This window comes from Mauremys mutica, chromosome 6 (genome assembly GCF_020497125.1).
Source record: "Mauremys mutica isolate MM-2020 ecotype Southern chromosome 6, ASM2049712v1, whole genome shotgun sequence".
Taxonomy (NCBI): domain Eukaryota; kingdom Metazoa; phylum Chordata; order Testudines; family Geoemydidae; genus Mauremys; species Mauremys mutica.
Genome location: NC_059077.1, coordinates 1,540,158 through 1,555,937, shown reverse-complemented (window position 1 = coordinate 1,555,937; position 15,780 = coordinate 1,540,158). Strand labels below are relative to the sequence as shown.

The window sequence follows — 15,780 nt, the reverse complement described above, 5'->3', positions numbered from 1 at the left end:
ACGAGACATGTCCTGAGTGGCCCTGAGGGGAGGTGGAGCCGTGTGTCCACGCTACATAAGTGCACGTGTGAGCAAGCCAGGCCCCAGGGGTGGCTCTAGGAATTTGACTGCCCCAAGCACGGCGGCATGCGGCAGGGAGTGCGCTGCCGGTCGCCGGTCCCGCGGCTCTGGGGGACCTCTTACAGATGTGCCTGCGGAGGGGGTCCGCTGGTCCCGCGGCTCCGGTGGACCTCCCGCAGGCATGACTGCGGGAGGTCCACCGGAGCCGCCTGCCGCTCTCCCGGCAAAATGCCGCCCCAAGCGCGTGCTTGGCACGCTGGGGTCTGGCCCCAGCCACACGGATCGGCCGTGTTTCTCCCATGCTTATTCCTAGGAGGTGTGTGGGTTATACTGGCACAGGGCAGTGACAGCTCAGTAGGGGACAGGAGAGCACCTGTCACAGGGGGGCTGGGAGCCCCCCTGCAGACGTCTTAACAGTTACCAGTCCCTCGTAGCTCCAGTCAATCTAATGGGCAGTTAGATTGCGCACGAGTGAGGAGCTGGGCTTTGTCCGTTGCAATCCGATGCTCCGAGGCTTTGCAGGACTGAACCCAGAGTTTCCTGGAAAACACCCCAGCTTGATACGTGTAAATTCCCATTTGAGTCCATGCATTTTGCAATGTTGTTCTGTGATCGTTAGTCCTTAAGTGGGGTTAATCTTGGGGTTTTCTGCTGTTATCTCCCATCGTTATCTCCTATTTATTGCCTTGCCGGTGCCTTGCCGTGGGGGGTGCCTGAGGTCATCAATGCTGCTAACGTGTTTAGGGTGGGATACAATGGATGTTTTCTGATGATCTCCTGGTGCCACAGGATTCTTTGCTGGTGTTTCCAAGACTTTCACTTTTTCTTGACCATCTGGACATTTGTGATGGCTTTTCACTTATTTTTAACTATGCCCACATCCCTCACTCACCCCAAACAATGTTCCAGAGACTTTCAGGCAGGAGAACGTTTTGGAAAGGGTTATATGTTACTGAAGGGATTACAAAAGAGCCTTACACAGCTTAGTTTGCAATGCATACATGAAGCAAGACCTTATAGCAAATACTGTAATGAAACCTTATCCTAAAACAAAAGGTGACCATAACCAGCCATAAGGACTATTCTGGTCTACTCCTGCCTTGAAATCAAGAAGGGTGGCTGGCAGGGCATATTAAATGGTAATTATAGAATATATCAATACATATACTACATTTTAAATCAAAACATTAAAATAGGGTTTTCCTACTACGGGGGTGCAGGCTAGTGTTTGCTCATGGGGGGGAGCATGGGCCTGTGCTTGGGGGGAGGGGTGCAGGCTCGTGTTTGTGAGGTGGGGGGGGCATTGGCCAATGCTCGGGGGGAGGGGTACAGGCTAGTGTGAGGTGGGGGGGGCATGGGCCAGCATTCGGGGAGGTGGGGGGAAGGGCATGGCCCAGCCCGCTGGGTGCCAGGCAGCCCTCAGCCATTGAAAGCCGGGGTGGTGCAGAACAGCCACAGGTCCATGTGGACGGGTACGTGGCCTTTTGCTCTAGTGCCCGGTCTCTGGTCCCTGAGGGGCAGGGCAGGTGGCCACTGAGGGGCGCTGGGGAGGGTCCTGGCAGGCAGATGCCCAGGGAACAGGTTCTGGCCCCTCCACCGTGCCAGACGGGGCTGTTCCCACCTGGGTTCGTTCCTCTGCTGGTGCCAGGGGCGGGGTTTGCTGTGTGCGGGGTGGCAGGGCAGCCGGGAGCTGCCACGTGCCTGGGGCATGGGCAAGGGGAGCCTGGCACCGTCGCCCTGCCAGAGCGGGGCATGCACAGCTAGAGATGTGACCTCCTGCAGCCCAGCTTCCTCCCCCTTCGCCTGCCACACAGGAGCGCTCAGTAGAGGAGCTGCGTGTTCCTGGCCGTGTCCCCAGGAAAAGGGAGTTTGACTCACGCCGGGAAAAGGAACCATTGACTCAGTGAAAAGTGTCAGTGCCCACTGGGGTGGCCTGTGAGGCCTTCTCCACTCGGTTCCCAAGAACTCAGCTTGACTCCGAAGGCGTCGCTGAGCTTTACTGGCAGCAATGGAACCAAACTTGAGTTGAGCCGGGTCCAAGGAACAGTGTCCATCCACTGAGCGTCCTCCTGAGTCAGCTCTCAGACACCGTGAACAGGACGCTGGGTCTGACTTGTCGACTCCGTTTTGTGGTCAGTCCCTGTCGAGCTCAGGAGCAGTTCACGTGCTGCACAACATACTGAGCCAGAGCTGCAAGCAATCACACATTGCGTCCTGCCCATTCCCTCTGTTCTGCCAGCTCCAGCTTTGACATATGGACGACAAGAGTCCTGTAGGTTCCAGCTTGTTTCCTGGCCTTGCTCCGGTGGCCCTACAGTGCAACGCCTGCCTGCCTGCCTGCATGGGTATTTACACTTCCCTCCTCCACACGGGCCGGTGGCCCTTCCAAACACACAAATCCCAGCACAGTCGCAGCCACGTTTCTCCCCAGCTGCAGGAGAGTGAGGCGGGGGGGGGCACCCTGCACGGGGACAGGGCTGGATGGCACAGCGCTGAGTGGCTGGGGACGGCCTCTCGTCGGAAGGGGAATGCTGCAGGGCTGGGGACGCTGCTGGCCGACTCGGCCGTGCCAGCTGCAGCAGGAGGAACCCGTGTCCTGTGTCGCCCCTGGGACAGAGCCCAGGGGTGAGCGGCTCAGGGCTTGGGGAGCCCAAGGGAGTTTGGAGGGGGGGGGGTCAGTATAAATTATCTCCGGACAAATGGGTCTTAAAGGGAATCCCTTCTGATGGGCATCCCAGAAGAAGTGGGGCTGAAGGAGGGATTGAAACAGACCGAGGCTAATGGCCTTGAGGACCAGCCCAGGATGGGGGCTCAAGCGATAGGGGCCCGCCTGAAGGGAGACAGAGACCCCCACCAGGATGGGGCAAGTCACAAGATAAGGGACATGGGTGGGTCCGGAAGGACAGGCAGAGCTACAGGACTTGCAAGGCCAGAAGGAGACATTTACATTTGATGCCCAGGTAAAGGGGGAGCCAGTGGGAACATGCTCAGTCTGTGAGTCAGGGAATCGGTGCAGTGGGGGGATGAGCTCAGTCTGTGAGCTGGGGGCTCGTTGCAGTGACTGCAGTGGGGGGATGAGCTCGGTGTGTGAGCCGGGGGCTCATTGCAGTGACTGCAGTACAGGAGGATGAGCTCGGTGTGTGAGCCGGGGGCTTGTTGCAGTGACTGCAGTGAGGGGGATGAGCTCGGTGTGTGAGCAGGGGGCTCATTGCAGTGACTGCAGTGCAGGAGGATGAGCTCGGTGTGTGAGCAGGGGGCTCATTGCAGTGACTGCAGTGCAGGAGGATGAGCTCGGTGTGTGAGCTGGGGGCTCGTTGCAGTGACTGCAGTGCAGGAGGATGAGCTCGGTGTGTGAGCTGGGGGCTCATTGCAGTGACTGCAGTGCAGGAGGATGAGCTCGGTGTGTGAGCTGGGGGCTCGTTGCAGTGACTGCAGTGCAGGAGGATGAGCTCAGTGTGTGAGCCGGGGGCTCGTTGCAGTGACTGCAGTGGGGGGATGAGCTCAGTGTGTGAGCCGGGGGCTCATTGCAGTGACGGGATGAGCTCGGAGTGTGAGCCGGGGGCTCGTCGCAGTGACTGCAGTGACGGGATGAGCTCAGTGTGTGAGCCGGGGGCTCGTTGCAGTGACTGCAGTGGGGGGATGAGCTCAGTGTGTGAGCCGGGGGCTCGTTGCAGTGACTGCAGTGGGGGGATGAGCTCGGTCTGCACTAGCAGATGTGATATAATCTGCCCCATCCCCACTTCATTAGGCCTCATCCTGGTTGCGAATGGAGAGTGGCTTAAGCCCTGACAGAGAAGGTTTAATAACCGTGCCAGAATGTTTATCATCATTAACTGCTCTAGCGCCAGATATCCTGGCTGGCCCCATAAACATCCAAGCCCATCACAACCTTGCTAAACTCTTGGCCTCAGAAGCATCTTGTGGCAGGAAGTTCCACAGGCTATTCACACATTATGTGGAAAAGCATCGCTTGTCATCAGTTTGGACTTTTCCACCTTTTGATCTCATGGACTGTCCCCTTGTTCTTGTGCTCTGAGATGGGACGAACAGAACTCCATCTCCCTTCTCTAGACGGTCATTAGATTATAGGTGTTTTACCGTGCGCGCCCTTACCTGGCCCTCTCCCCATGCTTTCAGTCTCCCTCCAGAGGGGAGTTTTGCTGGGCCCTGGGTCTCCTCTCCCCACATCTGCACCCCTGCCCAAGGCAGGTAGAACGGCAGCGCTGATGGGACATGCAGAGACATGATCGAAACCCGGGAGTTTGGGCTGCCGATGTGCAGAAAATGGAGAGGGGTAATTCAGCCCGCCCGGCCCAAGGGTGTAAGGTGCTGGCTTTGCACTGTAAAGCCCTCAGCTGTGGGCCCGGCTCAGGGTACGTGGGCTGAGACCTCCCCCCCCCCCGCATGCCTCGCTGGACCCCTCGGCTGTTGAGCTCTGCCCGGCACCAGAGCTGGGATTCGCTTGCTTCCTTTCATAGAATATTAGGCTTGGAAGGGACCTCAGGAGGTCATCTAGTCCCACCCCCTGCTCAGAGCAGGACCAAGCCCCAGATTTTTACCCCAGTTCCCCAAATGGCCCCCTCAAGGGTTGAACTCACAACCCTGGGTTTAGCAGGCCAGTGCTCAAACCGCTGAGCTATCCCTCCCCCCTCCCCCGAGCTTTGGGCGGGGGGAGGGGAGGCTACCTGGCCCTCCGTCTGCCTGCTCCATGGGGAGGCCTGGCCGGGTTTGGGTGACGTCCCCAGTGCCGAGAGGCGGGGGAGATATTCCCAGAAAGGCGAATAAATGGCGAATTGCATTGTGGGACGGGTGCGCTCGGAATGGGAGACGGGCAGCCTCCCAGGACTGCATGGGCTGTGTTTGGCCAAAGGCTGCACGGTACCTGGGTCACGTGTCCATCGGGAGGGGGCAGCCGGCAGCACAGATGCCCTGGCAGAGCCCGGCAGAAAGGAGGCCGGTGAGCTTTGCCCTACGCTCTGGGTCACTGTTGCTAAGCAGGCGGTGACGACTCAGCGCAGGTGCTAGGGAGAAGCTAGGTTCTGCAGAAGAGCCAGGAATGGCCTAACCATTGCTCCTGACTCCCTTTGTTTTCTGCCTCCCTTCAGGTCTCCGGCTGCTCTCCTGAGATGTGTTCTCCCAGCCCCGCCCGCAGCCCACCTACCTTCCATGGGTAGCGCCAGCCTGGCTGAGTTCCTGACGAGCACTCTCAAGAATGGATAGTCCACCCAAGCTGGCAGGAGAAACACTGATTGTCCATCACATTCCCCTGGTTCATTGCCAGGTCCCCGACCGACAGTACTGCAGTGGGAGCAAGAGGACCAATCCCTTCTGCCAGCCAGACCTGGGCATCACGCGGGCCACCTCTCTGCCAGAGAGGGACCTCTCGCAGACGGACTCCCTGGTATACGGCAGCTTGCTGCAGGCCTCGGATGCACCGGCAGAGGCTGCAGAAGACACAGAGAGCAAACCGCGAGACTCGGTCATCTCCAGCGTCACGACACGGCACAATCCCTTCCTCCTGGGTGACAGTGAGGGGCATGGTCTCCTTGGCAACAGCACGGGCCAGAAGTCCTTCCACCTGCACAGCTCCATGGTGGCCGGCAAGCCGGCCTTCCAGCTGCACGAGCTGCCGCTGCCACCCTTCCACCTCCACGACGCCGGCCCCGTGGTGAAGCCCTGGAGCATGGCCAGCAGGTCCGGCGTGGTGGACGGGCAAGAGGACAAACTCACAAACGCCGATGTCCAGAAGAGGAACAACGTTGACTGCTGCCCGCTGGCCTCGGAGTGCATGGAGCTGGACGAGTGCAGCTGCCAGCACGGGAGCTTCTCCTTTGAGGGCGGCGACCAGGACTGGAACAATAGCTCTGACGAGTCAGGGAGGAACCCGGACGCCCTGCACAGCCGGACCTGCAGCTGTTCCAGCACGGAGCTCCAGCACTGCCGGTGCTACAGCACGTCCAGCCAGTCTGAGACCGGGGACCAGCAAATGGGATACGTCAGCGACTCTTCTTGCAACAGCTCGGACGGGGTTCTGGTGAACTTCAGTGCCCTCTACAACAAAATGAACGGCCATTCTCGCTCCAACTTGAACTCTGCCAACTTGTCCTGTGACTCTTCCTTCTGCAGCCACTCGGACACCGGGGCCTTTTACCTGGATCTGCATTCGTCACCCACGGAATCCAAGATGTCTTGTGAATCGCACAACCCGGAGAGCTCGGGGAAAGTGTGCGGGTGCCACCACCCGTCTTCGCCCGTCTTCGATGCCAACTGCAACTCCTACCACCTGCACTGCGAGCCGTGCACTTCGGAGAGCTCAGACCTCACCGCTTGCTTCCAAAGCCAAGCCCGGCTCGTGGTGGCCACCCAGAACTACTATAAATTAGTCACATGTGACTTGTCTTCCCAGTCGTCCCCTAGCCCCGCAGGCTCTTCCATAACCAGCTGCTCTGAAGATCACACCAAAGGGAGCCCTGTCCAGCCCTCGGAGTACTACTTGTTTCGAAGGCCCAGTGCTCAGCCGGAGGAGAGCGATGGGGAATGCTTCATGGCGGAGACCCAGGGCGAAGCTGTGAAAAACACTATTGAGGGGCAAGTGTATGTCAACGTATCCCCGCCTAACCTGAACGCCGGCCGGCCTCGCTCCAGGAGCTACGATCGGAACCTGGACCGGAGTCCCACGACCCGGCTGGGCTCCCTGGAGCGCATGTTGAGTTGTCCGGTCAAGCTGAGCGAGAGCCCAGCGCTAGCGATCCAGAGCTCGCCCCCGAAGCGGGTGACTTCCTTTGCCGAGCTGGCGAAAGGCAGGAAAAAGAACGGCTCCTCCCCGCCGCTCAGAACCAGCGGTGACTCCTCCTTGGAGTTCTCGCCCATCCCCGAGTGCCAGCGGGACTGCCCAGGGCTTCTCGAGGACAGAGCTCGACGCTGCCAGAGCCTCCCGCCCAGGCCTTTTGGCCATTGCCTGAACCGGAGCTGTGAGGGCTACCGTGTGGAGCACAGATTCGGGGATGGCCCGAGGGCGTGTTCCAGCAAAGACTCAGGTGCCAACGGCCATGGGGCAGCCGAGCAGGCCTCTCTCTCTCTGCTGATGGAGGCTGGTGCCAGCTTCTCAGGCAGCCCTGCCAGTGGGCACGGACAACGAGATGTTAGAGCCAGAGCAGATGGTAAGGAACCAAATACGAGATTAAAATAGACCAGGAAATGCTCCTCTTTGGCCCCCAGCGGGAGCAGCAGAGAGAGGCTCTGTGGGGAGGGGTGATTTAGGGCTGTGCCATCATTCGAATCTGCCGAGCTGCCGTGCGAGGACATGTAACGCCCCCACCCCCAGGCCAGAGCAGCCTTCTTGCCTGCTGGGTATTTCTGACCCTTGCTGGGTCTTGTTTCAAACCTCCCATGTGATGGGACTTGTGCATGGTGCTTGCAGACTGATGCTAACATCTCGTGTTGCCCGGGAGGTTGGTTTGCCCCCGTCCCTCTGATGGGTGCCCTCATCACACCAGAGGCTTAATCCCAAGGGGGTCCCAGGACCTGCTGCCCCCAGACTGTGAGCTGGGGATGCTCAGCTCTGTGCAGGGCCAGAGCCTTGGTTCCCAAGAACAATTCTGTGGTTTCTTAGCTGTTCACCTCTGGAGCCCCACGTTCAAATCCTCCCCCATCACAGTGAAAAGGGGTCACACTACAAAACCGTCTCCCCGCGTCAGTGGCATGACTGGCACCATCTCCTCTGGAGACAGCCCGGTGTGGGCATTGGCCTGGGGCGCTCGCACCGTCCTGGCTGGCTCCAGCCGCGACGGCCCCATTTTCAGTTCGCTGTGACAGCGAGAGGGAGGTTTGAGTGAGCAGCCCCCAGCCCCGGCGTTTCGACAGAATAAATAGCTCGTAGGGAAGCGAGGGTGGGGCCTGAGCCTTTAATGCCGATTAACGTCCCCTTTTCCGTTGGCATCGCGTGCCAGCCTGCGTGGGCCAGCACGAGAAGGATCAACCGGGCATTGGCCAGAGGGGCCTGGTGGGTCACGCCCACCTCTGAGTTCTACGGCTGGTTGGTATGTGCCCCTCCAAAGCACAGCTGTTCCCCGGGTCCTCCTCTGTGCCTATTCCCCACCGGCTGCTCTGGCACTGGGGTCCCTGGCACCCTATGGTGTAGACAAGGGGCTTGGCTGGGGCTGGGGCCACGTGGCCCTGGCTACGGGCCATTGTGTAAAATCCATCAGCCGTTGCGTTGGTACTAATTCCTGTCCCTAGTTACTCAGGTACCTGCTCGTTCACCCCTGCAGCAGGTGCCCTGTTACGTACGGGCAGCTTTGAAAACCAGGCCGAGGCTGCCTGGTACGGAGCTACTCTGGGCAGGAGCCCAGGCCGACCACAGCTGGGTCCAGCGCTGATTAAGCAATTAAAATAACAGAAGAGGCTCCTAATGAAGTCTATTTAGCACTATTCTTTTAACACTGAGAAGGAAAAGGATAAGCCAGTCTAGATAGAACCTGGGGGTGAGGGTGCAATCTCCTGGCCAGGATTCTGGTTCCTCTGTTCGTTCCCTCCCCCATTTCCACAAGGCTCTGACATTCGAGGCCCTGCTTAACGAGGTTCTTCCAACTGAGAGTGCCCCCCGCCCATTGGGGACAGGTTAAGCACAGTCCTGCTTTCCTGTATTCCTACAATAATTACAACCTGGGGAGCCATATTTCACTACCCCGGCGTTCAGCGCTGAGGTGATTTGTACCCAGCATCAGCCAACGTTGATCACTTTTTGCTGAATACGTGAGCAGAGCAGGAGCAAACTGTATGTACATGAACACACCCAAGTCTCCCCCGTCCCAGCTCGCTGTCAGGGAAGGATTCATTCAGCCCCTGCTTACGCAGGGTCCTGGACAGCGGGGGAGAGGAGGGGTAACACGTGGCCCCGCTGAGCTGGAGGGAGGCAGGTTCCTACTAGGGAAGGGACGTGGGTGAGTGTTCGCAGCAGTTCCTGGCGCCGCGTTCCCACTGGCTGGTCCCTTCCCCTGCTCTGGGTCCTGGCTCCAGCGGGACGGCGCGGTGGGAGCTGGGCTTGTGAATTCTGTGCACTAGTGCACGGAAAGCTGCTGCTCGGGGAGAGCTGCCGCGCCTGCCAGCTGAACGCCACGCCCAGGCCTCACGATGAACCGGACTAAAAGCCCAGTTCAAACCACCCTGGGGGTGAAGGCCGGAGGCTCCCCACAAGCACCAGGGGCCCAGCATGAAGGGGCTCTGCCTGGGCCTCGGAAGCTGGGCCCCTCTGGGCCACGCAGTCCCACCGCACCCATGCCAGGTGATACGCAGCTCTGGCAGGAGGCCCTGCCCCAAAGGCCTGCTCCAGTCCCTAGGGTGTCAACCCTCCAGGATTGGCCTGGAGTCTCCCGGTGACTATTGAAAGCAATTGGAGATTTTAATAGGACATTTTAAGACAATGACATTATGTCCTGTTGGGGAAGAAAATATCCCGGAATAGTTTCAGTCTGAGTTGGCAGCAGCCAGAGGGCAGGGGAGGCTGGGCAGAGCCCTGGCCTGGTGGTGCTGGGAACGACCACGGCCAGGGCTCGCTCGCACTTAGAATCATAGAATCTCAGGGTTGGAAGGGACCTCAGGAGGTATCTAGTCCAACCCCCTGCTCAAAGCAGGACCAACCCCAACTAAATCATCCCAGCCAGGGCTTTGTCAAGCCTGACCTTAAAAACCTCTAAGGAAGGAGATTCCACCACCTCCCTAGGGAACCCATTCCAGTGCTTCACCACCCTCCTAGTGAAATAGTGTTTCCTAATATCCAACCTAAACCTCCCCCTCTGCAACTTGAGACCATTGCTCCTTGTTCTGTCATCTGCCACCACTGAGAACAGTCTAGATCCATCCTCTTTGGAACCCCCTTTCAGGTAGTTGAAAGCAGCTATCAAATCCCCCCTCACTCTTCTCTTCTGCAGACTAAACAGGCCCAGTTCCCTCAGCCTCTCCTCATAAGTCATGTGCTCCAGCCCCCTGATCATTTTTGTTTCCCTCCGCTGGACTCTCTCCAATTTGTCCAAATTGGGGGGCCCAAAACTGGACTCCAGGTGTGACCTCACCGGTGCAGAATAAGGGGGAATAATCACGTTCCTCAATCTGCTGGCAATGCTCCTATTAATGCAGCCCAATATGCCATTGGCCTTCTTGGCAACAAGGGCACCCTGCTGACTCATATCCAGCTTTTCGTCCACTGTAACCCCTAGGTCCTTTTCTGCAGAACTGCTGCCTAGCCATTCGGTCCCTAGTCTGTAGCAGTGCATGGGATTCTTCCATCCTAAGTGCAGGACTCTGCACTTGTCCTTGTTGAACCTCATCAGATTTCTTTTGGCCCAATCCTCTAATTTGTCTAGGTCCCTCTGGACCCTATCCCTACCCTCCAGCGTATCTACCTCTCCCCTCAGCTCAGTGTCATCTGAGAACTTGCTGGGGGTGCAATTCATCCCATCCTCCAGATCATTAATGAAGATGTTGAACAAAACCGGCCCCAGGACTGACCCCTGGGGCACTCCACTTGATATCAGCTGCCAACTAGACATCAAGCTGTTGATCACTACCCATTGAGCCCGACGATCTAGCCAGCTTTCTATCCACCTTATAGTCCATCCATATAATCCATACTTTTTTAACTTGCTGGCAAGAATACTATGGGAGACCATATCAAAAGCTTTGATAAAGTCAAAATATATCACATCCACTGCTTTCCCCATATCCACAGAGCCAGTTATCTCATCAGAGAAGGCAATCAGGTTGGTCAGGCATGACTTGCCCTTGGTGAATCCATGTTGACTGTTCCTGATCACCTTCCTCTCCTCCAAGTGCTTCAAAATGGATTCCTGGAGGACCTGCTCCCTGATTTTTCCAGGGACTGAGGTGAGGCTGACCTGTCTGTATGTCCTTGGTTTCTTCTTCCCTTTTTAAAAGATGGGCACTACATTAGCCTTTTTCCAATTGTTCGGGACCTCCCCTGATCACCACAAGTTTTCAAAGATAATGGCCAATGGCTCTGCAATCATATTAGCCATTTCCTTCACCACCCTTGGATGCATTTGATCTGGCCCTATGGACTTGTGCACGTCCAGCTTTTCTAAATAGTCCTTGACCTGTTCTTTCATCACTGAGGGCTGCTCACCTCCTCCCCATGCTATTCTGCCCAGTGCAGCAGTCTGGGAGCTGACCGAGGCAAAAAAAGCATTGAGTATTTCAGCTTTTTCCACATCCTCTGTCACTAGGTTGCCTCCCTTCATTAAGGGTCCCACACTTTCCCTGACCTTCTTCTTGTTGCTAACATACCTGTAGAAACCCTTCTTGTTACCCTTCACGTCCCTTGCTAGCTGCAACTCCAGCTGTGTTTTGGCCTTCCTGATTACACCCCTGCATGTTCGAGCAATATTTTTATACTCCTCCCTAGTCATCTGTCCAAGTTTCCACTTCTTGTAAGCTTCCTTTTCGTGTTTAAGCTCACCAAAGATTTCTCTGTTAAGCCAAGCTGGTCACCTGCCATATTTGCTATTCTTTCTGCACATCGGGATGGTTTGTTCCTGCACCCTCAATAAGGCTTCTTTAAAATACAGCCAGCTCTTCTGGACTCCTTGCCCTCTCATATTAGCCTCCCAGGGGATCCTGCCCATCAGTTCCCTGAGGGAGTCAAAGTCTGCTTTTCTGAAGTTCTGCTGCTCTCCTTTCTTCCTTGTGTCGGGATCCTGAACTCGACCATCTCATGGTCACTGGTGCCCAGGTTCCCATCCACTTTTGCTTCCCCTACTAATTCTTCCCTGTTTGTGAGCAGCAGGTCAAGAGGAGCATGGCCCCTAGTTGGTTCCTCCAGCACCTGCACCAGGAAGTTGTCTCCAACACTCTCCAAAAGCTTCCTAGATTGTCTGTGCACCGCTGTGTTGCTCTCCCAGCAGATGTCAGTCCCCCATGAGAACCAGGGCCTGCGATCTGAAAACATCTGTTAGTTGTCCGAAGAAAGACGCGTCTCCCTCATCCTCCTGGCCTAGTGGTCTATAGCAGACGCCCACCACGACATCACCCTTGTTGCTCTCACCTCTAAACTTAACCCAAAGACTCTCAACAGGCTTTTCTGCAGTTTCATACCGGAGCTCTGAGCACTCATACTGCTCTCTTACATACAGTGCAACTCCCCCACCTTGTCTGCCCTGCCTGTCCTTCCTGACCAGTTTATATCCATCCATGACAGTGCGCCAGTCATGTGAGTTATCCCACCAAGTCTGTTATTCCAATCACATCACAGTTCCTTGACTGTGCCAGGACTTCCAGTTCTTCCTGCTTGTTCCCCAGGCTTCTCGTACAGGCACCTAAGATAACTAGCCAATTGCCCGGCTTTCTCAGTGTGACTCAAGAGGCCTCCCCCGTTGCACCCTCCTCCTTGTGCTTCCTCCCGGTGTCCCACTTCCCCACGTACCTCTGGGCTTAGGTCACCATCCCCCACGAACCTAGTTGAGAGCCCTCCTCACTAGGTTAGCAGCCTGCCTGCGAAGATGCTCTTCCCTCTTCCTTAGCTGGATCCCTAGAGGTGCCCCCAAGAGGAGGCACCCTCCCTTCTTCCACCCCGGAGCTGCAGGCCGGGCACCGTGCGGGGAGGCGGGGAGATGTCTGTGTTCTGGGGCCTCCCTGCCCTTCACTGGCAAAGTCCTGGCCTTCCACGGTCAGGCCCCTGCCCTGCATTTTCCCTGTGTCTCAGGAATTGCACCTGTCTGGGTCTCTGCCAGGGGCTTCCCCTCCCTCCCTGGAGCTCTCCTGCCCCGCCAGCCTCTCCCCCAACTGTGGCGTGTGGGAGCAGGCCCTGCCCTGAGGGCTCCCCAGCTGAGGGGACAGGCGCAGGCTCGTGGGGGTGACTGCTAGATCCTGAGCACTGCATGGAGCAGAGGAGGGGGCTGTGGTGTCCCGCTGGTGGTGGTGCAGGAGCTTGGGGTGAGGCTGGTCTGGGCCCCAGGCAGGGTGGAAGTGGGGTGGCTGGGGGCTTGCAGGGGAGGAGGCGAGCGAGTGGGAGCCCCATGGGGTGGGGTGGGGGGCTCAGGGCAAGGCTGGGAATGGTGCAGCAGCTGCTGAGGGAGTAGGTCCAACGCCCCCATTGACGCCCGTCTCCCCGCAGCCCGGGGGCCCTACACAGCAGCGAATGTCAGCGAGGAGGCGGCCCTGGCCAGCCTAGTGCCCGGAGCCCCACGCGCCCGCCCGTGGCTCCAGCCCGTGGCTCCTGCCCGTCGCTGCCCCGGTGCCGGCTGGGCGGGGCTCCCCTCACGCTCCCCGTCTCTCCCGCAGGCGGCGGCGCGGACAGCAAGGCCGTGGTGCGGTACAGCAAGGAGCAGCGCCCCACCACCCTGCCCATCCAGCCCTTCGTCTTCCAGCACCACTTCAGCAAGCAGCCCAAGGCCCGGGCCCTGCACAGCCACCTCGCTGCCAGCCTGTCGCAGCTCTACAGCGCCTCCGGCAGCCGGCCCGCCAGCCAGCCGCCCTCCTCCGCCTCCCAGTCCTCCGCCTCCGCCACCTCGGCCGAGCAGCCCGGGGCCGCGGGGGGCCTGGCCCAGCGCTCGGCGGACGGAGCCGCCTCCCTCGCCGACGGCTACGCCAAGAAGCCGGCCCCGGAGAGCACCCGGCCGTCCCCCCTGGGGAGCTACTCCCCGGTGCGCAGCACTGCCCCTTTCTTCCAGAGCCTGGACTCCTCCTGCTCGCCCACCCCGGAGAGAGCCGGCGAGAGCCACCCTCCCCGCAGCAGGTCCTGCCCGCTCTCTGCCAACCTGCTCCCCAGCAGGGCCTCCCCCTCTGCAGGCGCCGCGCTGCCCCCCCAGGCTGACGCCCTGCACCGCCAGGAGAGCCCCCGGCCGGTCCCCCGGAAGGAGGCGCCGTTGGAGCAGAGGGCACAGGTCTCCGAGTACCGACTCCATGGCGGCTCCCTCCCGCCTCTGGCGTCCGAGGGAGCGAGTGCAAGCCAAGCGGGGGGCCCTGCGGAGCCCCAGTGCAGAGGCAGCAGTGAGGCCGGGAGTTCGGGGTCGCTGAGCAGTGTGGGCCCGCGGCCCCTCAATGGTACGTCCCTGCGGCCGGGCACTGACTGTGGGTCAGCCCTGGCCAGCACGCCCCTCGGTGAGTGCCCAGGCCCTGCCAGAGCCGCCCCATTGCTACGCCCGGCCCTGAGCGACCCCCCGGCCCCCCTCCATCTCTGAGCCCCCGGCGCCTGGGCTCCCTCGCCCCCCTCGCCGCAGTCTGTGTGCGCCCCCAGCCGGGAGAGTTCTCAGCAACGGCCTGTCCTGTCCTTACTGCTCAGCTCTGGCTCCGGTTCCCTCCTCACACAAACCCACTAACGTCTCTGAAGCGCTGCTGGACTGTAACTAATGTGCTGTGTCTGTCTCTGTCCTTTTCCCTGTCTCTCTCTCCCCCTCCACCCCACACTGGTCCCCATCCCCCTCCACCGCTAGCAAACCACCTCTCCCCTCAAGCACTGAAGTGGCGGGAGTACAGGCGGAGGAACCCCCTGGGCCTGGACCGCGGCTCGGGGCTGGCTGGGTTAGCAGGCAGCCTGGACAGGAGGCAGCAGGAGCCCCAGCTCGCCCGGAGGAACCCCATCTTTGAGTTCCCTGGTTCCCTCAACACCGGCCACGTTCACGGCAGGCTGAATGGTGCGCCTCTGCCTCGCTGGGGGCGGGGGGCAACGTGGGTGACGCTCCCCCAGCTTCTGCCCCACAGGGCCAGGCCAGGTCAGATGGGCCCTGGTCTCCGCGGTGCCTGCAGGCCCTGGCCACGGTGCCCGTCCCAGGGGGAGTGAGGAACACACCTGTGATCAGTCGTGTGGGGAAGGGGAGGTGTGAGCGTATCCCCCCAACAGGCCCAGCTGGCCACCCCACTCCGCACAGCAGGCCAGGAGCAGCTCTGAGCGCACGTCCCCCAGCTCTGGCCAGGCAAAGATGGTGCGAGGGCAGGCGCCTCGGTACCGCATCAGAACCAGTTAGGAGCCGCTGGGCCAAAGAGGAGCCTGTGGCAGCCGCCTCCATCTTCCCCCGGCCCTTGGAGCCGACGGGCCCTGCGTCCCACTGGCCGTCTGCTCCGATCCCGGCGGGGCTCTGTCTGCGGGGAGCTCCAGCCTCCCGGGGTGCCGCTGGGAAAGAGCAGCGGCTGCTCGGGCTGCCCTGCACTGCAGGGAGTGCATCGGCCACCGCTGCTCCGTGCCGACAGCCCCCCCAAACACCGTGCGAGGGGGAAGGGAGAGGCGTGTGCCCGGGCGTCTCTGGCCAAAGCAGAACAACTCCCCCACCCAGCCTCCCCAGGGACACCGGCTGGGCCGGGGGCAGAGCTTCCTTGGGGCCCCAGGCTCTAGGGACCGTCCCCCGGCCTGCTTGAGAAACACCCGCACCACTGCCAGGAAATACCCTAACGAGCCCTGGCATCACTCGAGGGGGTGGGAGGGGCATGTGCCACTAGCCACAGTACGGAGCAGCGTACGGCCCGGTGGGGGCGTTACTCTGTGTGTGGCTCTGCCCGGCAGCGAGCTCACGTCCTCCAGGCCAGGGGCTAGGATGCAGGGTGGCCCTGGAAGTCTGGCCTGGGGCCTGACACCCCCCAGCCTGCGAGCAGAGCAGCCAGGTTCAGCATCCCACGGGTCAGTGGCTGCTGCAGCCCGGCCTGGCCGGTGGCTGGGTGAGCCGAGGGGGTGACGGACACAGGACAGGAGGCCCATCAAGTCACTGTCCGACTGGG

At 59.7% G+C, this 15,780-nt stretch overlaps 1 protein-coding gene across 9 annotated transcripts in view; it reads left to right on the top strand.

The window, feature by feature from the left end:
* RUSC2 (RUN and SH3 domain containing 2) overlaps positions 1 to 15,780 on the top strand; it is a 79,390-nt gene that overhangs the window by 52,930 nt on the left and 10,680 nt on the right. For 6 of the 9 annotated variants that reach the window (XM_045021919.1, XM_045021921.1, XM_045021920.1 and 3 more), the window contains 3 exons: positions 5,166 to 7,220; positions 13,354 to 14,172; positions 14,505 to 14,705. In XM_045021919.1, coding sequence (XP_044877854.1) covers positions 5,273 to 7,220; positions 13,354 to 14,172; positions 14,505 to 14,705 — 2,968 coding nt within the window. In that variant the 5' untranslated portion in view covers positions 5,166 to 5,272. The remainder of the gene's footprint in view (positions 1 to 5,165; positions 7,221 to 13,353; positions 14,173 to 14,504; positions 14,706 to 15,780) is intronic. The other 3 variants (XM_045021924.1, XM_045021923.1, XM_045021925.1) reach the window with 3 other exon arrangements.